Genomic DNA, 22,723 nt, shown 5'->3' with positions numbered 1-22,723 from the left:
GGTAGCTGGAATGGCTTCAATGATAACACTGAACACAAGGGGTCGCTGCATCGCAGCATAAGAAATAACAGGTAAAATGAACCCATTGGAGTGAGGAGAGGGGTTTAAAAGTAAGAGCCAGGGACTAAATCTGTCGCAGCTGTGTGTATTTGTGAAAGCCAAAGAAGTGCCAGATTAAATAAGTGGAGTCCTGTCCAGGCTAAACAGTGTGTAAAACTGGCACATATACACTCGCATGAAATGGACATCTGCATGTGATGCACACACGTGACAAAGCCGTACAAAACATATACAGTACTTGGCAAAGTGAAGTGGTAACTGTTAAAAGGCACTGAATAATATTTACATTCCTTTAGTTACAATGCATAGACCATAGAGAAATGACACTGTCACACTGAATGTGCGTATGAATTCAATTTTTTTGTTATAAAATAATGTAATGTGCCCCAACATCCCCCAATGTCTGAGAAAAATGTGCATTTTAATAAAATCTACAAACTTCACGCACATATTTTCTTTTGACTGATATGAATCTGTCTTTGTGTGTATCAGTTAGAAGAGGCTTTGCAACACGGAGGCGAGGATATGTGTAACTTTACTGTTTGTTGTTCTAGCGTTACATAAAAAATTCCATCCACAGCTTCATAAGTTACTCGTCCTACACTAAAGTGATGGCCCTTATTAGGACATCACACGTTTCCATTGTTCCATCTGGCCATCAACCTTCACCACCCTCTCTGAAATAGCTGATGTCCTAAAATGGTCTGATTGTTTTTGCTGTTAGACCTTTAAATCCTGAGGATTGTGAACTGTCAGTGACTTCATTTGTGCATTTCCGTCCAAACAATGGTGGTTTGGACCGTGTCTCCCTCCGCCTGTATCCTTTGGCCTTTTTTTTTTCTAATCACATTTGGCATGCGGCACTGTGTTTCTGGGAATTCTGCTTGTGGTCAAATTGAAACACTGAGTAAGAAGAACAGGCATTACAGTATATTAGAAACAGAAAATGAATGTGTAATAACCTATGAGAGTATCATATGCTGTGGGTGGAAATCCTGGAAAAACCCACATAGTCCTTTATCATTTTACAGCATGTCCTTTGAATAATACAAGTGAGACCTGAAGGCTGTCATGGCGTCATCAACGAAGAATTTAAGTCTGTGTCACAGCAAGGACCAACTTTGTACAGATAGATTTCCTTAATGCTGAGACACAAAACAAGTGACTGTGGTTAAGAAGGATTCTTTCCTTCATTCTTAGCATATAATGTAAAGTAGTATCTCTGTCCTCACTGAGTACATCCTTCCATTCACTGCAGGCTCTTTGACTTCTCAGTCCACAAATTTGTCTTTTACAAGTCCAGTAGCCCCTGAAACGGGCCCTCAGACAGTCTCGTAGAGCAGCATCCCACTAAACATGGTCAAGGGTTCAGAGGAGTAGGCCAGCTTCCCTGTGACCAGGTCAATGCAGACGGTGTCGCCTGCCTCCAGGGGCAGGATGATGTTGAAAACGGCCAGAGCTCCAGGAATGTGCTTGGCCTCCGACATGGGCTTCTCCAGGCCTTCGGGCTGATACCCGGCTGAGTCCACTCTGGCCACGCCAATGTTGGACTTGGACAACACGGCCTCGATCTTTATATTTTTGTGGCCCGTAAGAATTCCACTGAAGAAGTACTTTCCCGTTAAGGGAGCTGTGAAATAGCCTGGAAGATGGAGGCCAGAAAAAAAGGATATTAATGTTTTGTATATGATTTATAGGCTATGCTACTATAATACATTGTTACAGTATCCATTAAGGTATAGATATGAATGATTAAAAAGGCAAAACCTACAATCCAAGGGTGAGCCTCAGTCTTAAAACATTAAAAGTTGTTTTATAGCACAGTGTGAAAAGCAGCTGTTCAAAAGAACTCCAAATTTCCAAACCCACCTGTTTTGGGATCATAGATGTTATTCTCGTTGACGAAGACGTCATTAAACGCTATGGTTCCTGTCCCCCTCATGGGGCGGGTCAGAGCGGCGGAGAAAGAAAGGCGCGGCACATGGGCGTCGGACCCCGCGAGACCTGACGGTGGAGAGGAAACGATGAGGGGCGAATTAAAGACTGATGAGCAACGCTTCAATGTGCTGTTTAATCAGATCTACACGTACCCTGTTCCCCTCTGAGACCTGAGATGGAAGGTGGGAAAGAGGAAATTATCATTATCACATTATAATTATCACATATACAAAATAAGCGTAAATACACTGATAGTGTACTGTCTTTACCTGGGGGCCCTGCTGGTCCCTGCCGGCCCTCTCTGCCTGGAGGTCCCGCCCTCCCCTGGGGTCCGACTGGACCCTGGAGACCACGTTCGCCTCTCTCTCCACGGAGCCCTGGCAGACCAGCTGGACCTAGGGGCAAGAAAACCTCCGTGAGACGGACAGTCAGCACCGGTCTGTGCGCAGAACCTTTCCACCAGTTTGGTTTGGAATTCTTAAAACATGTCAGGATGTTTATAAAGGCGTTTTACAGGCTCTTAAGCGAATCCTTAACCCCGAGCTATCCTCTCCTTTAAGCGCTATCGCTTGCCCTTTGAGGCGAATTCCTTCGTCTGCCACGACCCACCTCTGAAGTCCTGTTCTGAGAAAACGTGGAACTCCTTGGTCAAGTCCAGCACCGAGGAGTTGAGCCTGTGAATCCTGCTGTGCACGTTCTCCAACTGGACGTCCTGGATGTCGCTGATGAGCTCGCCGTGGGACGTCACGGTGACGTTGAGTCCGTGAATGCACCCCCGCAGCCCAGAGACGTGGCGGTTCAGGCCCTCCTTGATCCTCTCCAGGCCCTCGGAGACGGAGTCGAGGCGTCCGCACACGCCCTCCAGCTTGGCGAGCCGTCGCTCCACTCCGTCGCCGGCGCGCCGGCACTCTCCCGCCTCCGTCACATAGTTGCTCCTGATTATTTGGATCTCTTCGCCCAGGCTGCCGAACCGGGTGCTGGAGTCGTCGATGTGCTCCGTCAGCTCCCGCTGCAAGTCGTTTACCTTGCAGAGAATATGAAGAAGATACAGTTAATGTGTTTTAATGTGGACCAGTTTTTTTGACAGTATCACCTCTTTTTCCTCAACATTTTCTCAGCTATGACAAAACATTGCTGCCCTGTTTTTACAATATGTAATTTAAAGATGTACTTTTTTCAATTTAATAGATGCATAAGTCCGAGGTTGTTTAATTGATAATAAAGGAAAAGCACCATAAATATACCTCTTTTGAATACTAAGAAAACCTGCTGCCCCATCCAAATTATAATAAAAATATATTTTTAAATATACATGCAGGATGTGCTGTGGGAATATTTTCCAGGATGCTTCCTTTTATTCACCTCATTCTTGGTGTCGGTGAGATCATTCAGTGTATCCCCATGTGTCTGTATGGTTTTCCCGAGGCCCTTCAGTGTCTCATTAATGGAGTTAAAGGTGACCAGGACTCCAGCCAGCTCCCCTTGGATGGACTTCAGATCCCCACCCAATCGTCCACTGTGGACCGTGTGACCATCCAGAAGAGTCTTTAGATCATTTATGTTGGTTCTACACTGCCCCGTGCACTCCCCCACCTCCTCTCGGAGTCGTCCCACCTCCTCTTGAAGGTTGGAGCACACCTGAGAGCAGGCCGATTCCCCCGAGTCCACTCTCCTCCGCAGGTCCGTCAGCTCCGTCTGGCACCGGGTGAGGCCACTCGTTGTGGAGTTGGCGAGCGAGTGCAGGTCCTCCCTCACGGTGCTGCAAACAGCGCAGTCCTCAAAATGCTCGTCGAGCCGATTGAAGCGCTCGCCGTCCTTCCCTGTCACCGCTATTATCCTTTTGACATCTTCCTCTAAATCGAAGAGCTTATCGCTCAGAGAGTCGCCGGACACTGACAGGTCATTCAGCTTGGTGTTGAACCTCTGTATTTCGTCTTGATTGGCCACCACTCTCCACTGTAGGGTTTTCACGGTATCGTCAGTCCTCTGGCCTTTGCCGTTAGGCCCACAGGTCTCGTTGCACATGCTGGCGATGGACGCCAGCCGTCTGTCCAGGGAGGTCGTCACGTTCTTCTGCTGACTCAGACGTCGAGTGTGGTCCTTCACCGTGTCTCCCAGAACAGTCACGTCCAGCTCTATTTGTCCAATCTTAAAGCTATGGTCATCGAGCTGACCTAGGACCGTGTTGCGCAGCTGCGTGTGGTCTCTCTGAATGCTCTCCTTGAGGTTGGTCCCAGCATTCGAACACCTCTGCTCCGTCTTCCTCATGGTATTATTCAGCCTCTTCTCTAATTCTCTCAGTCTGCCGTTCAGCCGGTCCTCTGTCACTTTGCCCTTTCCCCGATCCACAAGCTCCTTCTCCAGCTGCCCTCCGATGGCGTCGCACTTGTCGGCGGTGGAGGTCACCTGGACCTCTACCTCCAACAGTTCCTTTTTTAGATCGCCGACGGTCTTGCAGCAGGCCTGGGAGCGCTCCGTCTCACTACGTACGACCTCCAAGCTCTGCCTCACGTGCTGATCCATAGAGTTGATCAGCTTCTCCAGGGATCTGATCCGCTCCCTGTCCTCCTGCTGCTGGCGTCGCAGGTCCTCCACGCCCGCCTGTGACAGAAAGGAAATGTAGGATTTGACTTGTATCACTGTTCTCATACAAAGTTATGTCAAAGTGTTTAGTGCAAAAAAACGATGCATAAACGTACTGTATATAAATAAATGTATTTGTAGAGCGCTTGTACTGTAGGTCTCTACTGTAGCAGACCTCCAGTTCAATGCTCTAAGGGTTTTATAGTACAGTGTCTGTGGGGGGTCCCTCTCATCCTACAAAAAGATGAAAGTACTGACGTTCAGGTGCAATCGCCGTAATTATTTGCATCAATAATTAAAACAATGCAAAGCAACTGTGCGCAACAGGGGTTGGGTGGTTGCAGGATGTAAGAAAATGGCCCTTTTATCTTTTATGTGTCTGTGCCCAGGGGCTCGTGGGTTGCCTTTAATAATAAGCCAAACAAAAAGGGCTTAATGAAGGTAACAAAACTCCAGGCTCTGATGTGATTCATTTTCTTTCTTTTGTCATTGTTTGATTTAGACTTTAGTTTTTACTATTTCTTTCTGCAGCGGTTTATTTGGGAGTGTTTGTTTTTCTATACTGCTGCTGGCACGTGGTCATTATATTTTACTGCTCCAGGCAGCAGGAATCACTTACAGAACCGGGCCAAGCGCAGATTCGTGAAATGTTTATGACTGAGCAAACAGAAATTGCACAAATTCTTCGGGTTTTCGCTGAATGGGTATTGTGAAGGAGAAAGCCAGGTTTGGCCACGTCCTTGTTCCTTACCTGGCAGGCAGAGCAGGACAAAGTCACTCTTCTCTCCAGCTCCGTCAGTATCTCCTCCTTCAGCGTGTTCTGCTGGTTCCCGCCAGGCCCCTTTGACACGTCCAGTTCATTGCTCCCGCCGTTGACCAGGTGGTTGTTGATGCTGAGCAGGGTCTGATCGTGGACCTAAACAGCCACATGCTCACATGAAGGACCTGCATTGGCTCAACACATTCAGTCAGAGTTCTGCGTTGAATGTACCTGTGTTCTGTTGTACAGATGGTCCAGCTTGGTCTGGATGCTGTTGATGGTTTCCTTCATGTGTGGCTGAGCTGAGTCAGCAGGGACAACTGCCCCATTCAACTCAGGCCTGTACAGAGAAAGAGTTGAACTCTGTTTATATCTTCCTACACTTGTTACATACAGTATATCATTTTGTATCTTCCTGAACATTCACGCACCTGCTTCACAAACAAAAGAAACATGCATCAACATATCATTGTACACGCTATAATAAAAATAACATTTACATACAGCCTCTGGTTTATGCCTTGAATGGTGTTCTGCATATTGCGAAGGTCTTTGGTCAGACCACGGATCGTCTCCTCCAGCTGTCTGATCTTCTCAGTGTCGCCTTTAAAAACAAAAAATGAATAAACTACATGACTCAATTGTTCATAAGGGTCCTTTTAGCGGTCTTTTGAGCCTCCATACCTTGTCTCTGTCCTCCACCTGTGTTGTAACCCGTCTGCGTGACGTGAGGTCGGCCGCTGACCTGAGTTTCGGTGGGCAACTGCGGCCCCTCGTGACAATCTTCCCCCGAGTAACCATGGCAACACTTCCACTCCATTTCCGTCACCATCTTGTAAGCTACCTTGTACCTCGGCCTCCTGTACGTCCGGTAACTGAGGATGAGGCAGAAAGTTTAGGGAGGACATTTGAGTTATTTTTGTTTAAATTATCAAAAAACTAAGCTAAAAATATTAGCATCTTATTTATTTTCAGCATGTCATCAAAATAAGCATTCATCACAAAGCACTATTGTACAGGCCTTTTAGATTCTTGACGATCAAAGCCTTACTGTACATGTCCCCTATTATAAAAAACTTACATTTGAGTCACTTTGCTCCATTTACTTTGGGGTGTATGTTGATAGACACCAATTAGAAATGTTTCTTTTGTTATATTTTCCTGTATTGTCAAATCCAGCTCTGAGGACAGTTGATTCAGGAATTCTCCTCTTTATGATGTAAAAGAAGAAGTGACACTGTCCACCACACCATGTCTGAGGACTGTACAAGTCCTCACAGTACAATGTTTCACCATAAGCCCAAGGGAGTCCTGTCTAGATGAATCTCTCAAAGAAACGCTGTGTCCACATACAGAACATTCAGCCAGGTCAGCAACAATGTTCTGGATGGTCTTTCACACAGAGAGGCAGATAAATGTCTGAACTTTGTACTCAAGGCAAAACATACAGTACATGTTATTCATGTCCCGTTTTCCAAATATCAATTGCATTCAGTCCTAAATCTTTTCTCCTTGTTTGATTTGGCAGCTCCTCTGTAGTTTAATCGTTAATGTGTCATTGAGCCCTGAGTCTAAAAAGACTCCCTGTTACTGTAAGAATGCAATAAAGAAGCCAGAGTTGGCGGGAAGACGTACGGCAGCACCACAGGCTCATTAACAATCCCTAAACCGTGAGAGTTCAGCAGGTTGATCTCCTTCATGCTAACCCACAGAAAAATCCTGTGAGCTTCACCGAGCTGCTTCTGTGCCATAGAAAAGACTTTGTCTTCCAGCTCCCTCCCGTTAGCGTGTGTGAAAAGGAGATCTGATCTGAACAGAGCGCGAAGGGCTGGATAGAGGTGGTATTGGGTAGAATTAGAGAAAAGTGGAAGCGCCATAAAACATACACCGAATAAGAAGAGGAGATTGTTTTTTTGGGGTAAGAAACTAGAATGTGGTGCCCGGAACCCACGTCAGCTTCATTTTACCAAGAAGATGGTAGATAACGGGATCAAACAGCAAGGTCAAGGTCAAAGAACGTGCTTCAAACTGGGGCAAACATCAGGAGCATTTGATTTTATTTTGAGAAGGATACTTTTCATTATCAGAAAGATGATTAAAGATGGTAAATTTGCTCAGAATTATTGTTTTTTCCCCAAACTGTGGCTCCACCACAGTAACACTGTATGTGTGCTGAGACTAGTATTCCATCACTTGAATCAAGCAGCCAAACGCTGAGCTGTACCGTAATTATGTCTGCAGTGATGTCTTGGCTTCACAACCAGACACCTTCCTGACCAGACTGCTGAAACTCTCACGGGGGCAATGACGAAATCGAAAAAAGGGCTGAGTGAAACCAGAATCCGCAGACGGGGCGGCCGGAGGCCCGACGGGTGGATCGCAGCAGTAAGGACAGGAAACTGGAGGAGGAAGACTGAATACAGATACGAACCCCACGGCAGGGAGACACGGAGAGAAAAAGACGGACGTAGACAGACTAACGCATACTCACATGACTCGAGGGCACTGGCCCCAGGTGCACCTCTGGTAGTCCGGCTTGACGTAGGTCTCCAAGCCGTCCTCCATTACGCAGCTGACTGTGCGTGTCACCACGTAAGCGCACCAGTTTCTACAAGATCACACACACAAACAGGGAAAACAGGAATCAATGAATTGTGTGAGTCATTATAGTGATCAGTATCTTAAACCCCTTCTTTTTCTCCGCAGAATTAGAAAAAAGTGTGGTCCTCCGGTGGAAATGTCAGATCAGTCCAGGATAACACCAGGATTTCCACAATGGGCTCCTTTGTGTGCCTAACACACACACACACACACACACACACACACACACACACACACACACACACCCAACCCACACAATCACATACACACATCTTCGCAGTGTTTATATTGAATGTTTAAAGAAAAACAAACACAACTAATGTAGTTACATTATTGGGAAACACAGTGTGATTATGTTAACAAGGTCTCAAAAGGGTGGCTGCATAATTTAAAAACTAGCTAAACTGACCAAACACCAAACGTTTAGTCAGTTTTCGCTTCTTGGTCTGTTTTCTCCTTGGGTCATTTTGGGTTCACACATAGAAAAGTCAGAGCAAACATAACGAAGCGAAGCTACAAGTTACTGTACTGTATATAAAATGATCTTGTCAACATCTGGGAACAATGAATAAGATGCAGATGCATTCTGTGCAGAGAATAATCCTACACCTGGTACATATTACATGAAGACAAATCTTCAAAACTCAGTCCAGCCTCACACTTTAAAATGTCACAGATATTAATGAGAGCAATACGCACACAACTTTCTTTTTTAGCTCGTGTGTATATCGAGTGAAGGAAGGGATGTGACCTTCAATGTAACTCAGTAAATTAGAACTCCCTCTGAGGGAGAAACACAAAACCACTATGTTTCAGTGCTAACAATAACAGTGTGAACGCGAACCCCACCAAACAAAGCTATCCACAATGAACTAATTAATATTAACATCAGGACTTTCAGGACCTGAACCAACCGTTGGAGATATTTGACAGGAAAGTGAACTGTGAGTTTGAAGATGGACGCTTCCATCGCTATCGTTATTGTTATTCATTCATGTCCTGTAAATGCACAAGAACTGAGCCTAGCGACAGGTTCAGGTTTCCCAGCTTCCTCATTTTGAGGGGATTGCATGCAACAACGGAAACATTAGCAGGAAATGAAGTTAAGTCCAGCATGGTTTATGAATGGATTTAAATAAAACTCATCAGCTATTATTAAAGAGAGATTAAGGTAAAACCTTATTTAATTGATTTCAAACTTAATCTCGGTCTTAACTCGGATTCTTAATTCCGAACTCCTAACCTCAAAATCCTCTTTGAACTGAATTCCTGAAGTGAATACTGAAGTGTAGGTCGTCCAAAACAGCTTTGCAAAACAAATATGTCCTCATAAACACGTTCTTGAACTCGAACTCAAAGAGAAGGGAACACACAGACTCCCACATTCCTCCAGTTCGGCCTCCGCTGACCCTCAGATGCGCCTCTCGATAACAACTGCTCATGGATTTAACACACACACATGTCCCTTCAGTCACTTTCCATCATCGTTTTCATATTAACCAAAATCCCTCCCAACCAACGCTATGTCTCAGCGGTTATTATGGTCAATTAGTGTCAATCTCAGATTTGTCTGAGCAGAACTAGGCCTCACAGATAATAGTTGGTTCCTTCATGCTACAAAGTCAATCAGCAGCTTTCGCCGTGCTGTCTTCACGTCCGTCGTTCTGTCTGTTGCCGCTTTCATGTCGTCCCTCCCTCCCCATCCATTTCTACTCAGATGTGTCTTTCAATCTCTCCAAGTCGCCCTCCTCCCCCTTCATTCCACAGCTTCAGACTGGCACGAAATAGCTACAGTCCTCCTCAGTGTCTGAAGATGTGCTACTACTGTACAGAGGAAGGCAAAAAACACTAATTAGCTTTATTGGTTTGTTGGTTTTTTGCTGCGTGTGTAAGCATACAGTATGTTGACTTGTGATCAGGAAGAACTGGGAGTTGACCTGCTGACCCAGTGGTTCGTGGATGACACTGACACTGTCGGTCAGTCATGCATGTGACGATACTTCTCTCAGGATGAAGAACCAAAGAGCTGGTTCCAAACGTATGCTTATTGCATTACGGCGTGTGAAGGTTTGCTGACTCGTCTTGCTCTGCGGTTTGTCGACCTGTGTACGTTGGACTTGGTGTGGAGGAACACGGTGTCTAACATCTCCATCAGCGGCTGAACTAATACAGGGGGTTACGGGAACATCTAAAGTCAGACAGCTGTGATAAATCAAAACAGTGTCTGTCTCTTCGCCCTGTAGCTCTGCAGTGTTGTTTTTGTGTCACTGTGATTCAGTGAACCAGTGCTGCCGATCCATTAGCCAGCCTCGGGGTCACAGACAGCAGATAAAGCAAAAAGTTGGCCATGGTCGCACCCGATCTTCTCTGATAGAGAACAGGCACAGCGTCTTATATAAATAACCATCTCTGTTCTTTAACTGCTGACCAGACACTGGTGTGGATGCAGACACACACGCATGCATATTATAACACACTCACACAAAAACCTCCCTGTGTCTCTGCAGCTTCCCAGCCCCCACGCATGCACTGCACCGCACATACTCCCAACCTCCCTCCGTTGCCAACGTTTAATCCCACGCCGCTCCCTTCGAAGAAATACCTACTGTAAAGGAGCGTTTATAGAGTTTTAGTAGAGAATGACTAAGTGTGAGTGTAGCAACGACAGAGTGCGTCTGTTGCACGGGCCTAGGCGTGGGCCCGCTGTGAATGACAGAACAGCGTGTTTGTTTATGCACGCATGTGTCCCTGCACGCGTGCTTTCTGTTGCACTGGTGACACCTTCAGGGTCACATTTTAGCTCCGAGCCCACAGGTCTGCCTTGTATTCTTCCATCACGCCCGGGGGTCGGCATTCCAAACAATCCGATGATGTCTCCGTAATCCCGCTGGCCACAGAGAAACCTCTGAGAATAAAGACTAGATTCAGCATTTTGTCCGCGGTACCAGAAAACGTCCCCATAGGGGTTTGTGAATTTTACTGTTACAGTAAGTGACACGTCAGCCCTTTATCTTTTAAGTGTGTGTGGGAAGGAAATTAAGGTAGATGAATATGCTGACAATTTATTGTGCTCACTTCCTGCTGATTGTTTCTTGAGCTGTTGACATTTTATAACCTTTAATGGCAGCCGTTACATTAAAGCTCTTGTGAAAGCAGCTGCCCTCTATACTGAAGCATTTCTAAGTGCATTTTAGAAAAATGTGCTCCTGCAACTCAATGTGCAGAGGTGCTGTCAAAGGGCCATGGGATTCCGGTTCTTTGACCAGATGTGTGGCAGCTGTGCAGAGATATACTCTTCCTCTTAAAAGGTTTGAGAGGCGCGATCGTCTCACCATAAGAAAAACAACTCACATGAATGTTAAAGTTGAATAAGGCACAGCGCATTCAGAACAAGTTTCTGATTAAGTATTACACATCTAGTGTATAATCGCAGTCGAACAAGACAATGTTTAATGAATAGTGAGAAAATGAACAATGTTATTTCCAGCCGCTTATCTTCTAAGACCGGAAAACGTATAAACACTAATTGTGCGTTACAGAATGCCTGTCAGATGACCTCAGATAAAGACACAAAACCTCTGTACACACCCTCACAGTACGGACTCAAAGCCTGTTTAATGGTCAGCACAGACTTGTGCTGTGCAGTCAAACGTTTTCTTCCACTAGATAACTAAATATTTCCATGCACATTAAAGCTTCAGTTTTTTGAGTAATGTTTAACCACATTTTGAACAATAGTTTAATTTGCCTGGAATTAACCACAAATTCCATCCATCCATTCATCCATCCACATCCTCCGGGGCTGGAGCCTGTCCCTCCCAGTTGACTATGGGCGAGAGTCAGGGGATACACCCTGGACAGGTCGCCAGTCTATCGCAGCACACACACACACACACACACACACACACACACACACACACAACACACACACACACACACACCTACGGGCAATTCAGAGTGACCAATAGCCAGAAAACCTTGACATTGGAACATTGAGCCACCCAGTCAGTGTCTCAATGTTCCGATAAATCCAGTTGCTATATCAAGTGTCTGTTGAGAATTATGTATTGTATGCGCCCTTACCCCATGTTATACAGTATGTGATGCGAATGTTTAGTGCGCTCTTACTACCACCACTACTACCACTTATTCTTGCTGCGCCCAACGTCTACACTTACAGTAGCAGCTGTTTTTATTGGTCTGTTACTGTTGTGTGTGTTGTCTGATCACACGTTTAACTGCACTTTTGTGTCGTGTTTGAACAATGTGTGACACCGGAGCAGCCAGTAGCTTTTCTCATCCATAAGTCTGGTCTAGTTATCAGCCAATGGAACAAGGTCAGTCACTGTAGTTTAGAGTCAAAAATCACAGCTTTACTGACGGTCTGATGTTTCTTATTGTTTATTCCTTGGTTCGTCCCAAAACCAATGTTAGAGGTAGATACAACATGACCTTGTTACCGCTTTCAACTGGAGCTTTAACCAAAATACTGTCACCATGTTCCTTACTTTCTCTCCTCGTACTGCTTTTACTGATGTGACCACTATTATGCTTTTGGTGGGGACCTTTTTCCTTAGTGGTGCCTTCACAATCTTTCTAAAATAACACCACTCTGCTTGACAGAATGACATACTGTACATAATTCTACAATAAGACTGTAAGACCATAATAACACTATTGTACACAGAGACACAAATATATTATGCATGGTTTTCAAGAGGTTTTCAAATCTGTGCAATGTAAAACTTTGATTCAGATGTGTCACAGTTTGACAGACACGCACCCATTGCAGCGTTAGGAAGTCGCTCACTAGTTAACGTGGTTAATACTGAATACACCATTCTCCTTAGAACCATACTGGGTGACACAGCAAACACGATAGAAAAGTTTCTCAAAGATTACAGCACAAAAGTCCAATTTATCACAAACGGTCGAAAATGCCATCATCAATGTGAACACATTGAAGAGCAAGTAACATTTGAGCATTTCAAAAACATCACCCAAATGACTCTAAACAGCATCTGCTGGCAAATGATCTCTCTCTAACAGGCAATGGGCGCACAGGTATCGCCCACTAGCACTGATTGACAGGCAAAGTCATTCTGCTGAAAAGTGGCATTATGAAATAAATATTTCTCCAATAACATTGGAGAAAAGGGCATTGTGCAATAAAAGCCAATTTTGAAAAAACAACCTTTACAAATAAAACCTTAAATGAAAAAGGCAGATGTGATCCTCAGTATTATTATAAATGTAATTATTATGAATTAGAATTTCAGAGCAGATTTTACAGCAGAATATAACATATTTCATACCAATAAACTTCATTTGGAAAATATTTGTGATTATTTTATAATTTCAGTTTACATATTTATCTCCTCATTATTTATATATATATATATATATATATATATATATATATATATATCTATTTCATCTAGCCCTATTAACTCATTTAATTATGAACACTTTGGAGTTCCATACAGTCATGGTACAAATCTCACAGACCAGGACAAGACCAGTGAAACTGGGTTATGGAGCCATAACCCAGTGTGAGTACACCTCCCACACCTGTCTCAGCATCTTTTAACTGCCCAATGAACTTCTCATTCTTGTAAAGCTGCAGACAAAAAGCCCCTCGTAGCCGAGCAGGAAGTTGCGGCTTGAACATATCAGCCCACACAAACCGGTTTTCTTTGATTCTAAAGCCACTTGGCATGAGGCCCGCACAGAGGTATCCAGTGACAAAGGTGACCTGCAGGGTTTAGTGGGAAGAAGAAGGAACAATTGAAAGAAAAAAGGAGGCTGAGGTTTAATGCTTGGACAAAGAATCACTTGGCAGCGCCTATTGTTGGGAGATCTTTCATTTAGCTTCAAGGGGAAGGCTTTGACAGGCACCTGAATGAGTGGAAGGGAGAGGGCGTGCCTTATTGTTTGAACTGTGACCCGGAGGTCAAGCACTCCTCCAATGTCCTCGTGAGGAGGAGGTACGGCCCTGTACACACACAAAAAGAACACAGCGTGACATACACACTTACGGGCACTCACTTATACATCACACACACGCACACACACGCACACACACACACACACTTTGGCGTCATTCCAGCGTCATTGGACAGCACGACTGTGTAAACTCCTCTCAGACTGTTTAGCCTGGCGGTCGCAGAGATATATGTGGAGAGTGTGTGACGCCGCTTTGACATCGTTGCTTATTGCTCAGATGTGTCAGCGCTGGGTCTTTTTGTGGCGCACTTGAATTTTCGCCATTTATGGAGGCGTCTGTTTGACATGGGGGTATTAAAACTGCAGCGGCCCAAAATAGACTGGTAAAACTTTATTAGCTGCTCTAAAGCATAAACAGTAGATTCAGGATTGGAGCAATGTAGCTTGGTTTAATACACAATAGGAGATTTATAGTTTAATTCTGAGGCTGAGTGCAATGAGTATCACTGTTGTGACTTTAGCTAAACAAGGTAAACAAGGCCGTCTCCAATGCTTTGTACTGTATGCTGGGAACTATGGTAATTAGATTACAATGGCTGTGACTGGGAAGGGTCCCTCTTCCCACATTTGCATTCCCATATATAATGGGATTTATTTACTGGCCTAATTAGCAGAAAGCAGAAAAACCACACAGATGAAGTGCATTTGGATACAGTCCAAGGTCTGATCAAAGTCTTGTTCCGGCCTAATTGCCTGGCGACACAGTGGTGCGTTTTGGTATGCTGTCACTATTGTAGAGACCAAAGTTATTCTCCATGTAGCAGTGCATTGTGGGAAAAATATAGCTGAGAGGCTCTATGAAGACTCAGACGCTTGGAAATGACTGGGGGACAGTAGCAGCTTGTTAGGTTGGGTTTACCACGATTGATGCTAATACTCACATCTTCCCACGCTCATGAATGGTAGAGGAACTTGGACCCAGATTGTGTGTTTCTGAAGTGTTTATACTTAAATTTACACGTATGTGTTGAAGTATATTACATTTTTTAATTCTATATTTTGGGGGCTACTGGGAAAAATAGGACCTGACTGTGATAATACATTAAAATAAGAATTTAATCAAAGTACTGTTTCTGACTCTGAGGGGGGTAATAAATGTACTTCAATGAAAGTTGAGATGTTTCACCCAACAGTATGAAGGTCATCGTCATGGTGGTCCCAGATTTAAAACCCATTAAGTAGTTGTTGAGATGTTTGAGTCTGAACCAACTGGCTGACGAAATGACAACACACATGTACATAGTCAAAAACCACAAATCGCAATCTGATGGCGTAAAGTTCAGTTACCCGTACGCAACCATTCAATGTCAGCCTGAATTCCACGACCGTGTCAGGATCACTTTAAAGAAAGCAAACCAACTGTGTGAGTATCCGATGTTTCTCTAAATTCCTGGCGACAACAAAAGCAGCGTGGACTAAGTGCAGCTGGCCTATTTTTAGGCCGAGACATAAATGGCTACAGAAGAGGTGAGTGAGTGGAGCAGAAGAGAAGAAGAGAAAGCATTTCTTTTGGTTGTTTTTCCTCTTTGTGGTTGATAAATGTTAAGCCAAGTGGCAGCAGCACAAAACTCTCATTCTTTAGTTGTGAGAGTCTGAGAGCAAAGTATTAAGCTTCCTTACGATAACAATGTGAAACACATGGATTGCATGAGTTCAACAGCTGAACTAGGCCGTGTACGTTATGTACAGTGCTACCTAGCGCAGCTCTCTGTGGGGATGGTTATCTCCTGAAACTTGGAATCCGCTAAGCCTTTTTCCACCCAGCCAGTTCCAGGGCTGGTATTAAGCCAGTGCTTATTTTCGGAGCATTTCTTCAATTTCGACAGCAAAGAGCCGACGTTTGGCCAAGAACTCTGGTTCCAAAGTGGCACCAAATTTGTGCTGGTCTAGAACCAAGAAGCGCTCACTGCAGGGGGTGATCAGCATCAATGTGATCAACTGAAATGTTGCTGATGAAACTAAGATAAGCATAGTATCATTTATTTGATTGTTTACTAAATTGAGGATGAGTACTGCATGTGTGAGAGCCCAGCTTTAGTTTTTCACCTTAAACAAACTCAAAACCAGCATCAGTTTAAACCTTATACGTGGAAGCCATTAGTTTCCATCCTCTTCAGTTAGTTGAAATCATGTTCCACTACAATCACGTTTCTCCACCCGTCGATACAGTTGTTCCCTGAGAAGTTCTTCTACCATCTGTTGATTCTGGGACTACAGCATACAGTATTTTTCGAGAGGGTCTGTGACTCAAACGTCCAGGCTTCCAGGAAATATCAAAGCAGGGACAGTGAAATGCAGTGTGTGGTGCTAGGGGGCAATGTTGCACTGAAACCACAATAATGTCAAAGCGGGCAACATCTGGAACTGCCAGGGTGAGTGATAAGAATATGGTGGATTTGTCCTGGTCCCCTAACAAACAGGTTCACACCTCATCCAATTCATGAGGAGGACTTATAACAGCTGGACTATGGTGCTCCCTGTATCTTCTTCCTTCTACTCTTCACTCGCCAGCGTGTCCGTTACGCTCCATATGAACTACGACACCCTCTACTCAACCGCCTTCTTCACCATACGTGCATCAACACATTCTCCCCCAACACGTCCGTCCCTCCATCTGTCTGTGGAGGACCAGTCGATGTGCTGCTCAGACGTTTTGGCAGAAGATGTGTCAAGCACCTCTGGGTCCTCCAGAGCCCCGTGTTCGGGTTCAATCAACAGCCTTTACCACTTATGGAATACTTCACACATCTGTCAAAACAGATCGGTGGAGTTCAAAGAGATGTCAGGAGGACATGCCTCACTGACACGGGTCGGCACATTCTTCTCCTCGATGCATCACTTTGTGTGTGTGTGTGTGTGTGTGTGTGCGTGCGTGCGTGCGTGCGTGCGTGCGTGTGTGTGTGTGTGCCAGCCGTGCTGACGCTGCCACAGCCCACTGATTTCAGCTGAGGCGTTTACGGACCTAAAGCTGCTCCACTGTCTTCCTGTCACTCTTCGCTGTCTCCTGTCATGTCGCTCCTCCTCGTTCCTCCCCTCTCGTCCCACCCCCTCGCTTGTGCTCTCGTCGGGTCCCCTCTTCTTTTTGTCTTGCCAGTGTTTACAGTCTTTGTTCTCTTTTATTTCGCCTAAGATACAGATACTTTCCATCTCTCACCTTTGCTGCATTAATCAACTCTTACTCCCTTCCCTTTCTCTGCGCCTCCCACTTCTTATTCACAGCAGCCGTACATGACATCAACACCCTCCAACAGAGAGGCCGACCGCCCTTATCTCATCTCTCGGGCAGCTCTGGCAGCACACTGTAATGCTCCCATGTGGAGAAAGCTCCTGTAGTAGGAGCTCAGCTCACAGAAGCCAGACCCACAAACACACACACATGCTTCCAAACACACGTTAAGTACAAACACATGCTGGCACGCGTGAACACACCACACGTGACGGATCTGTCATTCACACACGCACACGCACACACACACACACACACACACACACACACACACACACACACACACACACACACACATAATCAGTTGCTCAAAAGCCCAGAAACATCCTCTTCTGGGGAAGTAATCTACATACACACAGGACCCTCAGGCAGCTCAATTACATGCTAATAACACACTACTTTATGAAGAAGTTAATAACAATTATGAATTTGTAAATGACTAACATCTGAGTGATTTCCTCAGTAGTCTGGTAGGGGCGTAAACCAGCGTAGTAGTGAGCGCGTCCAGCCCCTGCTTGGCAGCAGGATGCTGTTTGCCAGAATGATGGATTCCTCCCCAACAAGGCTAAGAGTGAAGGGACTCGGGACCCCCTGAAAAGTTTTCACTTGGGGCCCTGAAATAGTAAATATCTTTAATCCCTTTTAACCTAGTCCAACTCTGGGCCCCCTGACTCATGCACCCCCCACCCCCACGCAAGGAGGGCTCCTGCCAAGTAAGAGACATAACACCAATAAGTTATTTCTTGGATAGGGAGAATTTACACCCCGTTGACCTTTCAACGAGCTCTGCTCATATTTTTATAACAAAGAGCACATTTATTTGGAAAATGGTCCCTGTGTTGGCTCCACATGGGGAATTAACAGCATTATTTTTTGGAGGCATTATTCTAATCACATTGCATGAGCTATAAAATGTAAAAAACGGAAAGATTATAATTGCTTTAAAAATACACACTTCTGCCAAACTAAGGCTACAAAACACAAACATCAAATATGTATATCTGGAAAAGTACTCTAATCATCAGCTGATTGGTTACAATTTGCGGATGACCGACCTTAAATCTCACTAGAAACATGTTTTCTTGCAGTCGCTGCGTCTTAATGGCAATTACGCACGCGTAATTTGGCGCACGTGGATCCTACCTGTGTCTGCTGGCCGCTCTCTGCCCCGTCTCCGCGTAGGCAAAACCAGCGCAGACGCGAGCCAACACGAGAGCAATCAGGTAAATAAAAGTCTCCATTCTCCAGTCCCTGGATGTCATCAAGTTCCAAAAAGTGCGTCCCCGAGGCGTCTGTCCTCTCTCACTGGCGAGCGGTCGGCAAACGCAGGCGAGGAGCCATACGCTCTCAGGATGAGAAAGTTCGGCGAAGTCCAGTCAAGTGCATTGCGGAAGGCGGAGAGTGGAGAAGCGACGGCTCCGCGGAGCTCGAACGTGTGACTGCTGCTGCTGGAGCGGAGCGGCAGCCAGAGCAAAGTTTCCTGTCAGGGCTCCAACAGCCGTGATGCCAGCCCATGCTCTCTCTCTCTCTCTCTCTCTCTCTCTCTCTCTCTCTCTCTCTCTTTGTGTATCCTATACATAAACCCCTCTCTCTCTACTCATTTCAAACTAAAGTCTAACTGTGCTACAGTCAATTGAGGTCCAGATTACTGGAACGGACTGACTGTCCAACTTGGTATTTTGACTTTACCGAAGTAATTATCCATCAGTGAGGAATGTTTTCCATGAAATACAGTGCAGAAAAACTTTTAAACTCCACATCAGTGAAGCTAAAAACCCTCTTAATGAACACAGACCTTAAAGGATTAAAGGTTTGTGTGTTCATTTTGCATTTGTGCCAGATTCCCAGGTTCAGATTTACTCTTTACAGTTGGCTGTGGTTGTGCTGCCATGTGTGTGACGTAACCCATTTCTTGTTGTCGATGAAAAGGCTTCTAAAGTACTCGACTGGAGCTTTCAATAGCGTCACACGGTCTTCGTCAGCAGCTGATGTTCAAAACCTAGATGTTTAAATTTTCATTTGGCCGAGGGCATTTAAAGGCGTTTCCAGGCATGTTAGCTTGAAGCCAGACAGGTTTATTAAACAGTGACCGCGGTGACGAGTGGTGATTCCTGGAAGCAGCGAGCTCATCTCTTTCACATCCTGGTGTGCGAGATCGTTCCGTCACCGGGCTAATGTTGGTGGAACTGGGAAAACCCCCGAGGACCGATGATGTCTCATTCCCGATACAGTGAACTCTGCTTCTCTTTGATCAGAGCGGCAGATTAATCCGAGAGGCCGACTCACGCCCAAACACGTAGTCCTGCGCCGTAGCCGCTCCTCATCCTCTGGATAAAGTGGCTGTTCTCAAGGTGTGATTCATGCTGTATATTCCCAGAGCCAAGAGTGAGATGATTTACAACCCCCTCCCCCACACCTCCACCTTTTTCCTGTCATTATCTGTATCCAAATTTAGCACTCAAGAATAGATTTCTTCTTTGCAGCTCTGTCAGATACTGTACTGGAACCGGTCGGTGAGTGATTTTGCAAGATCCGTTAAGCGTTTCGCTTTGTTTACGCGTGTGCACAAAGCCTTGAACTCGTCCCTCTTTCCTCGTGGCCGACTCTTGTGGGAATGTTGCAGTGGGGGGGGGGTTATTTACTTTTCCTAGAGCTGCTTTGTCCTCCAGGTTTTATTTCAGCCAAGGTTGCAGGAATGTCCAGCTCCTTAGTCGCCCCAACCTGCCTAATGAGTTCAGCTCCCCCGGGCTCCTCCGCTGCAGACTCTCGACTCCCAGAGAGCTTCAGCAGACGCCCGTGGAAACACACGCCTTCACCTGCACACGCATTATGCGAATGCAACTGAAATTAATTACACTGTGTGTATAAAAACAACTTTTGCGAAAGAACTGCCGTGTTTGTCTTGGTTTACAGTATGTGAGCGGGTCCCTCGTGGTCCAGGCAGCACACGGACATCTGAGCAATGCATTAACAACGACTGCCAGCGCGTTTTGAACTCCGTTCGATGATGCGCATAGTTGGGTCTTTTCAATGAAACTGTGAGACGCTGGCCAGGCGAGGCCGAGAGCGAACGAGACGCAGCACAAACACGACACAAACCAGATCTGAGACTAATCTGACTTTGGCTCGGCTGAAAGAAATGCAGATGGCTGCGAGGAAGAAGGGTCGGAGCTACACGTTATCACCCACACGCCCTCTTTGTTTACCATAAATCTTCATTTCATCTGGATAGATACAAGAGACTCAGCTACACCCTATTACATTAAGCCAAATTCCTTCCCCAAATTGCTTCCTTCGCTTGAAAGCAAACACTACCAAGATTAATATGTAACATTTCCCAAATCAGATGAGGAAATTAGTACCAGTTGGAATTTAAGAGCATTATGAGCTTGTGTGTGGTTTAGCGAGAGGTGTCGCCAGCATCTGTGTAGTGTACGTATTTCATCATGTGTGGGGGGATTTTCGATTTCCCTTTACCATGAAAGAGGAAGACAGTTGTACAGAAATAGGACTGGTTACATGGTAGCTATGGAAATCAGCCTCAACATGAAGTTCAGTGTGTGTAAATAGATTCTATAAGTATTAGTTAGACAAAGGTTACAAAGTTGGTGCATTTGGTGTTTTCATGGCATCACTCACTGCTACTGATCCACAAGCACTGTCATGATATCGGAGGCTGCACCTCTGCATTACTGGCAAAATGAAGTGCACACGTTAGAGGAAACAATCAAAACTACTTTAAAAATTACTTCAAATTTTTTTAATTAGTTTCCTGGTATTAAGTACAATACTGTTTCTTAGGACTCTCTTTTCTGGGTTTGAATCTCTTCCAATCTTTCATTTCCCCCAGCAGATGCTGCAGGATAGAACTTGCTGATGAGCCTCTTTTGCTTTCCTTCCTCCGTGAGTTTAATTTCGCAGGGGTTGTTGGTGATTACACATTACAGCGTGTCTTTCCTTTGTGTCCCTGTGGCTTTGGATTGAGTGCGTCCTCCTTCGGGGTGCCGGCCTCCACTGGGATGCACTTGGACCGGTCCTGTCAGCCGTGCGGCGTACGCTGGCTGTGCCGCTGGACTCTTGACCAAAGCCCTCGGGCAGATTAACATTCCTGCAGGGGGAGAACCACAGTATCTCTGCTATTATAAATAGCCAGGATTAGGCCGTACACAACAAGACAAACAAGTGTTTCTGTTGTAGCAAAATGTGTGTGTGTGTGTGTGTGTGTGTGTGTGTGTGTGTGTGTGTGTGTGTGTGTGTGTGTGTGTGTGTGTGTGTGTGTGTGTGTGTGTGTGTATTAACATGACTACCAGCACATTCTAAACACGCTGGAAAAGTGAGAACCAACAATTTTCCTACCAAAGTGAGCACATTTTGACAAAGTAAGGACAGTTTGAACGGTCCTCACTTCTTTGAAGGCCTGTTTTAGGGTCAAGATGTGATTTTAGGGGTGGGGTAAGAATTGAGTTTCAGTTCAGATTAGAGCAAGTCAGTGCCTCTAATAATTTGAACCCTTTTCCTACTCAGATCTAGACTTGAGCGTGTGTGTGTGTGTGTGTGTGTGTGTGTGTGTGTGTGTGTGTGTGTGTGTGTGTGTGTGTGTGTGTGTGTGTGTGTGTGTGGTGTTTGACCACACATATTCCTGATAGTGCAGATGCCATGTTGACATTCTTCGAGGCTTGGCCTGCATTTCAAACCCGTGTAGGTCAGGCTGCTTTGTTTGCTTTAACTATTATGGGAGACCCCCCGTTGTTATTTCGCACTTTGGAGGAACCTTTCAAATGCCTCTTCTGGTGCGGTATGCTCCGCTGCACCAAAAAGACCGGAGCCTCTGGGGGGGGGGGGGGTTCTGTCTCTGGAGTTTCATCTGTCAGGCTCCAGTCAAGCTCTCAACTCATGACTGCTTTTATTTCTTTGGAGGCCTTAAGAGCTTGGGACGTTTGTGCTTCCAGGTCTGCCTGCGTTCATTGTGTGCGTGCAGCAAACAAAGTGCTATATGCTTAAACCTCAGCACACTCAACCTTCAAGGCGTCCCAGACACTGCTCACACAGCAGCAGCCACTGTTTCTCAAACGTATCTTGGGTCTTTTATAGTCCTCAGACAAAACGTCCACTTCTCGTCAGACAAACATTCAGGTTCGTGCACAATAATAGGAAGCGGCGCGTTCACATAAAACAGTTGATGTAAAGCTTTTTTTATGGCGCTTCACTCAAGTCTCTGAGACCTGCAGGAGAGTTGAAACGCCACTTACAGTATATACCGCGGTAACGATCAGCCGCTGGACCACAGTCAGCCATGACTGCTTCGCTAGAATGATGAATGTGACGTTTCATTTCTATAATCCTGCTGATGTCAGCTGTGGCGGCGGTTGGGCACTCTGTTACCTATTACCAGTAATGTCTTTCCCCGCTAAACCATTGGGCCGAACATTACAAAACATTACGAGCGTCCCTTTGAGGGCAGCCATAATTGTGTTAACGTGGCCCTTGGTGAACATGATTTTGCCACCGCAGTGCTAAAAGAATCATTTAAAACATTGTCTAAATCATTC

The 22,723-nt window shown here is 45.4% G+C and overlaps 1 protein-coding gene across 1 annotated transcript; it reads right to left on the bottom strand.

The window, feature by feature from the left end:
* Positions 1–129: 129 nt before the first annotated feature.
* emilin1a (elastin microfibril interfacer 1a) lies at positions 130–18,693 on the bottom strand. The gene is made up of 12 exons (XM_029140240.3): positions 18,318–18,693; positions 7,833–7,949; positions 6,026–6,216; positions 5,846–5,945; positions 5,573–5,681; positions 5,333–5,497; positions 3,361–4,599; positions 2,608–3,022; positions 2,268–2,393; positions 2,151–2,168; positions 1,930–2,064; positions 130–1,702 (listed from the first exon to the last, which is right to left on the bottom strand). The coding sequence occupies exons 1-12, from the start codon at positions 18,434–18,436 to the stop codon at positions 1,383–1,385; spliced, it is 3,054 nt and encodes a 1,017-aa protein (XP_028996073.1). The 5' UTR covers positions 18,437–18,693; the 3' UTR covers positions 130–1,382.
* Positions 18,694–22,723: the final 4,030 nt, after the last annotated feature.

This window comes from Betta splendens, chromosome 24 (genome assembly GCF_900634795.4).
Source record: "Betta splendens chromosome 24, fBetSpl5.4, whole genome shotgun sequence".
Taxonomy (NCBI): domain Eukaryota; kingdom Metazoa; phylum Chordata; class Actinopteri; order Anabantiformes; family Osphronemidae; genus Betta; species Betta splendens.
This window is presented reverse-complemented; position numbering and strand designations above follow the sequence as displayed.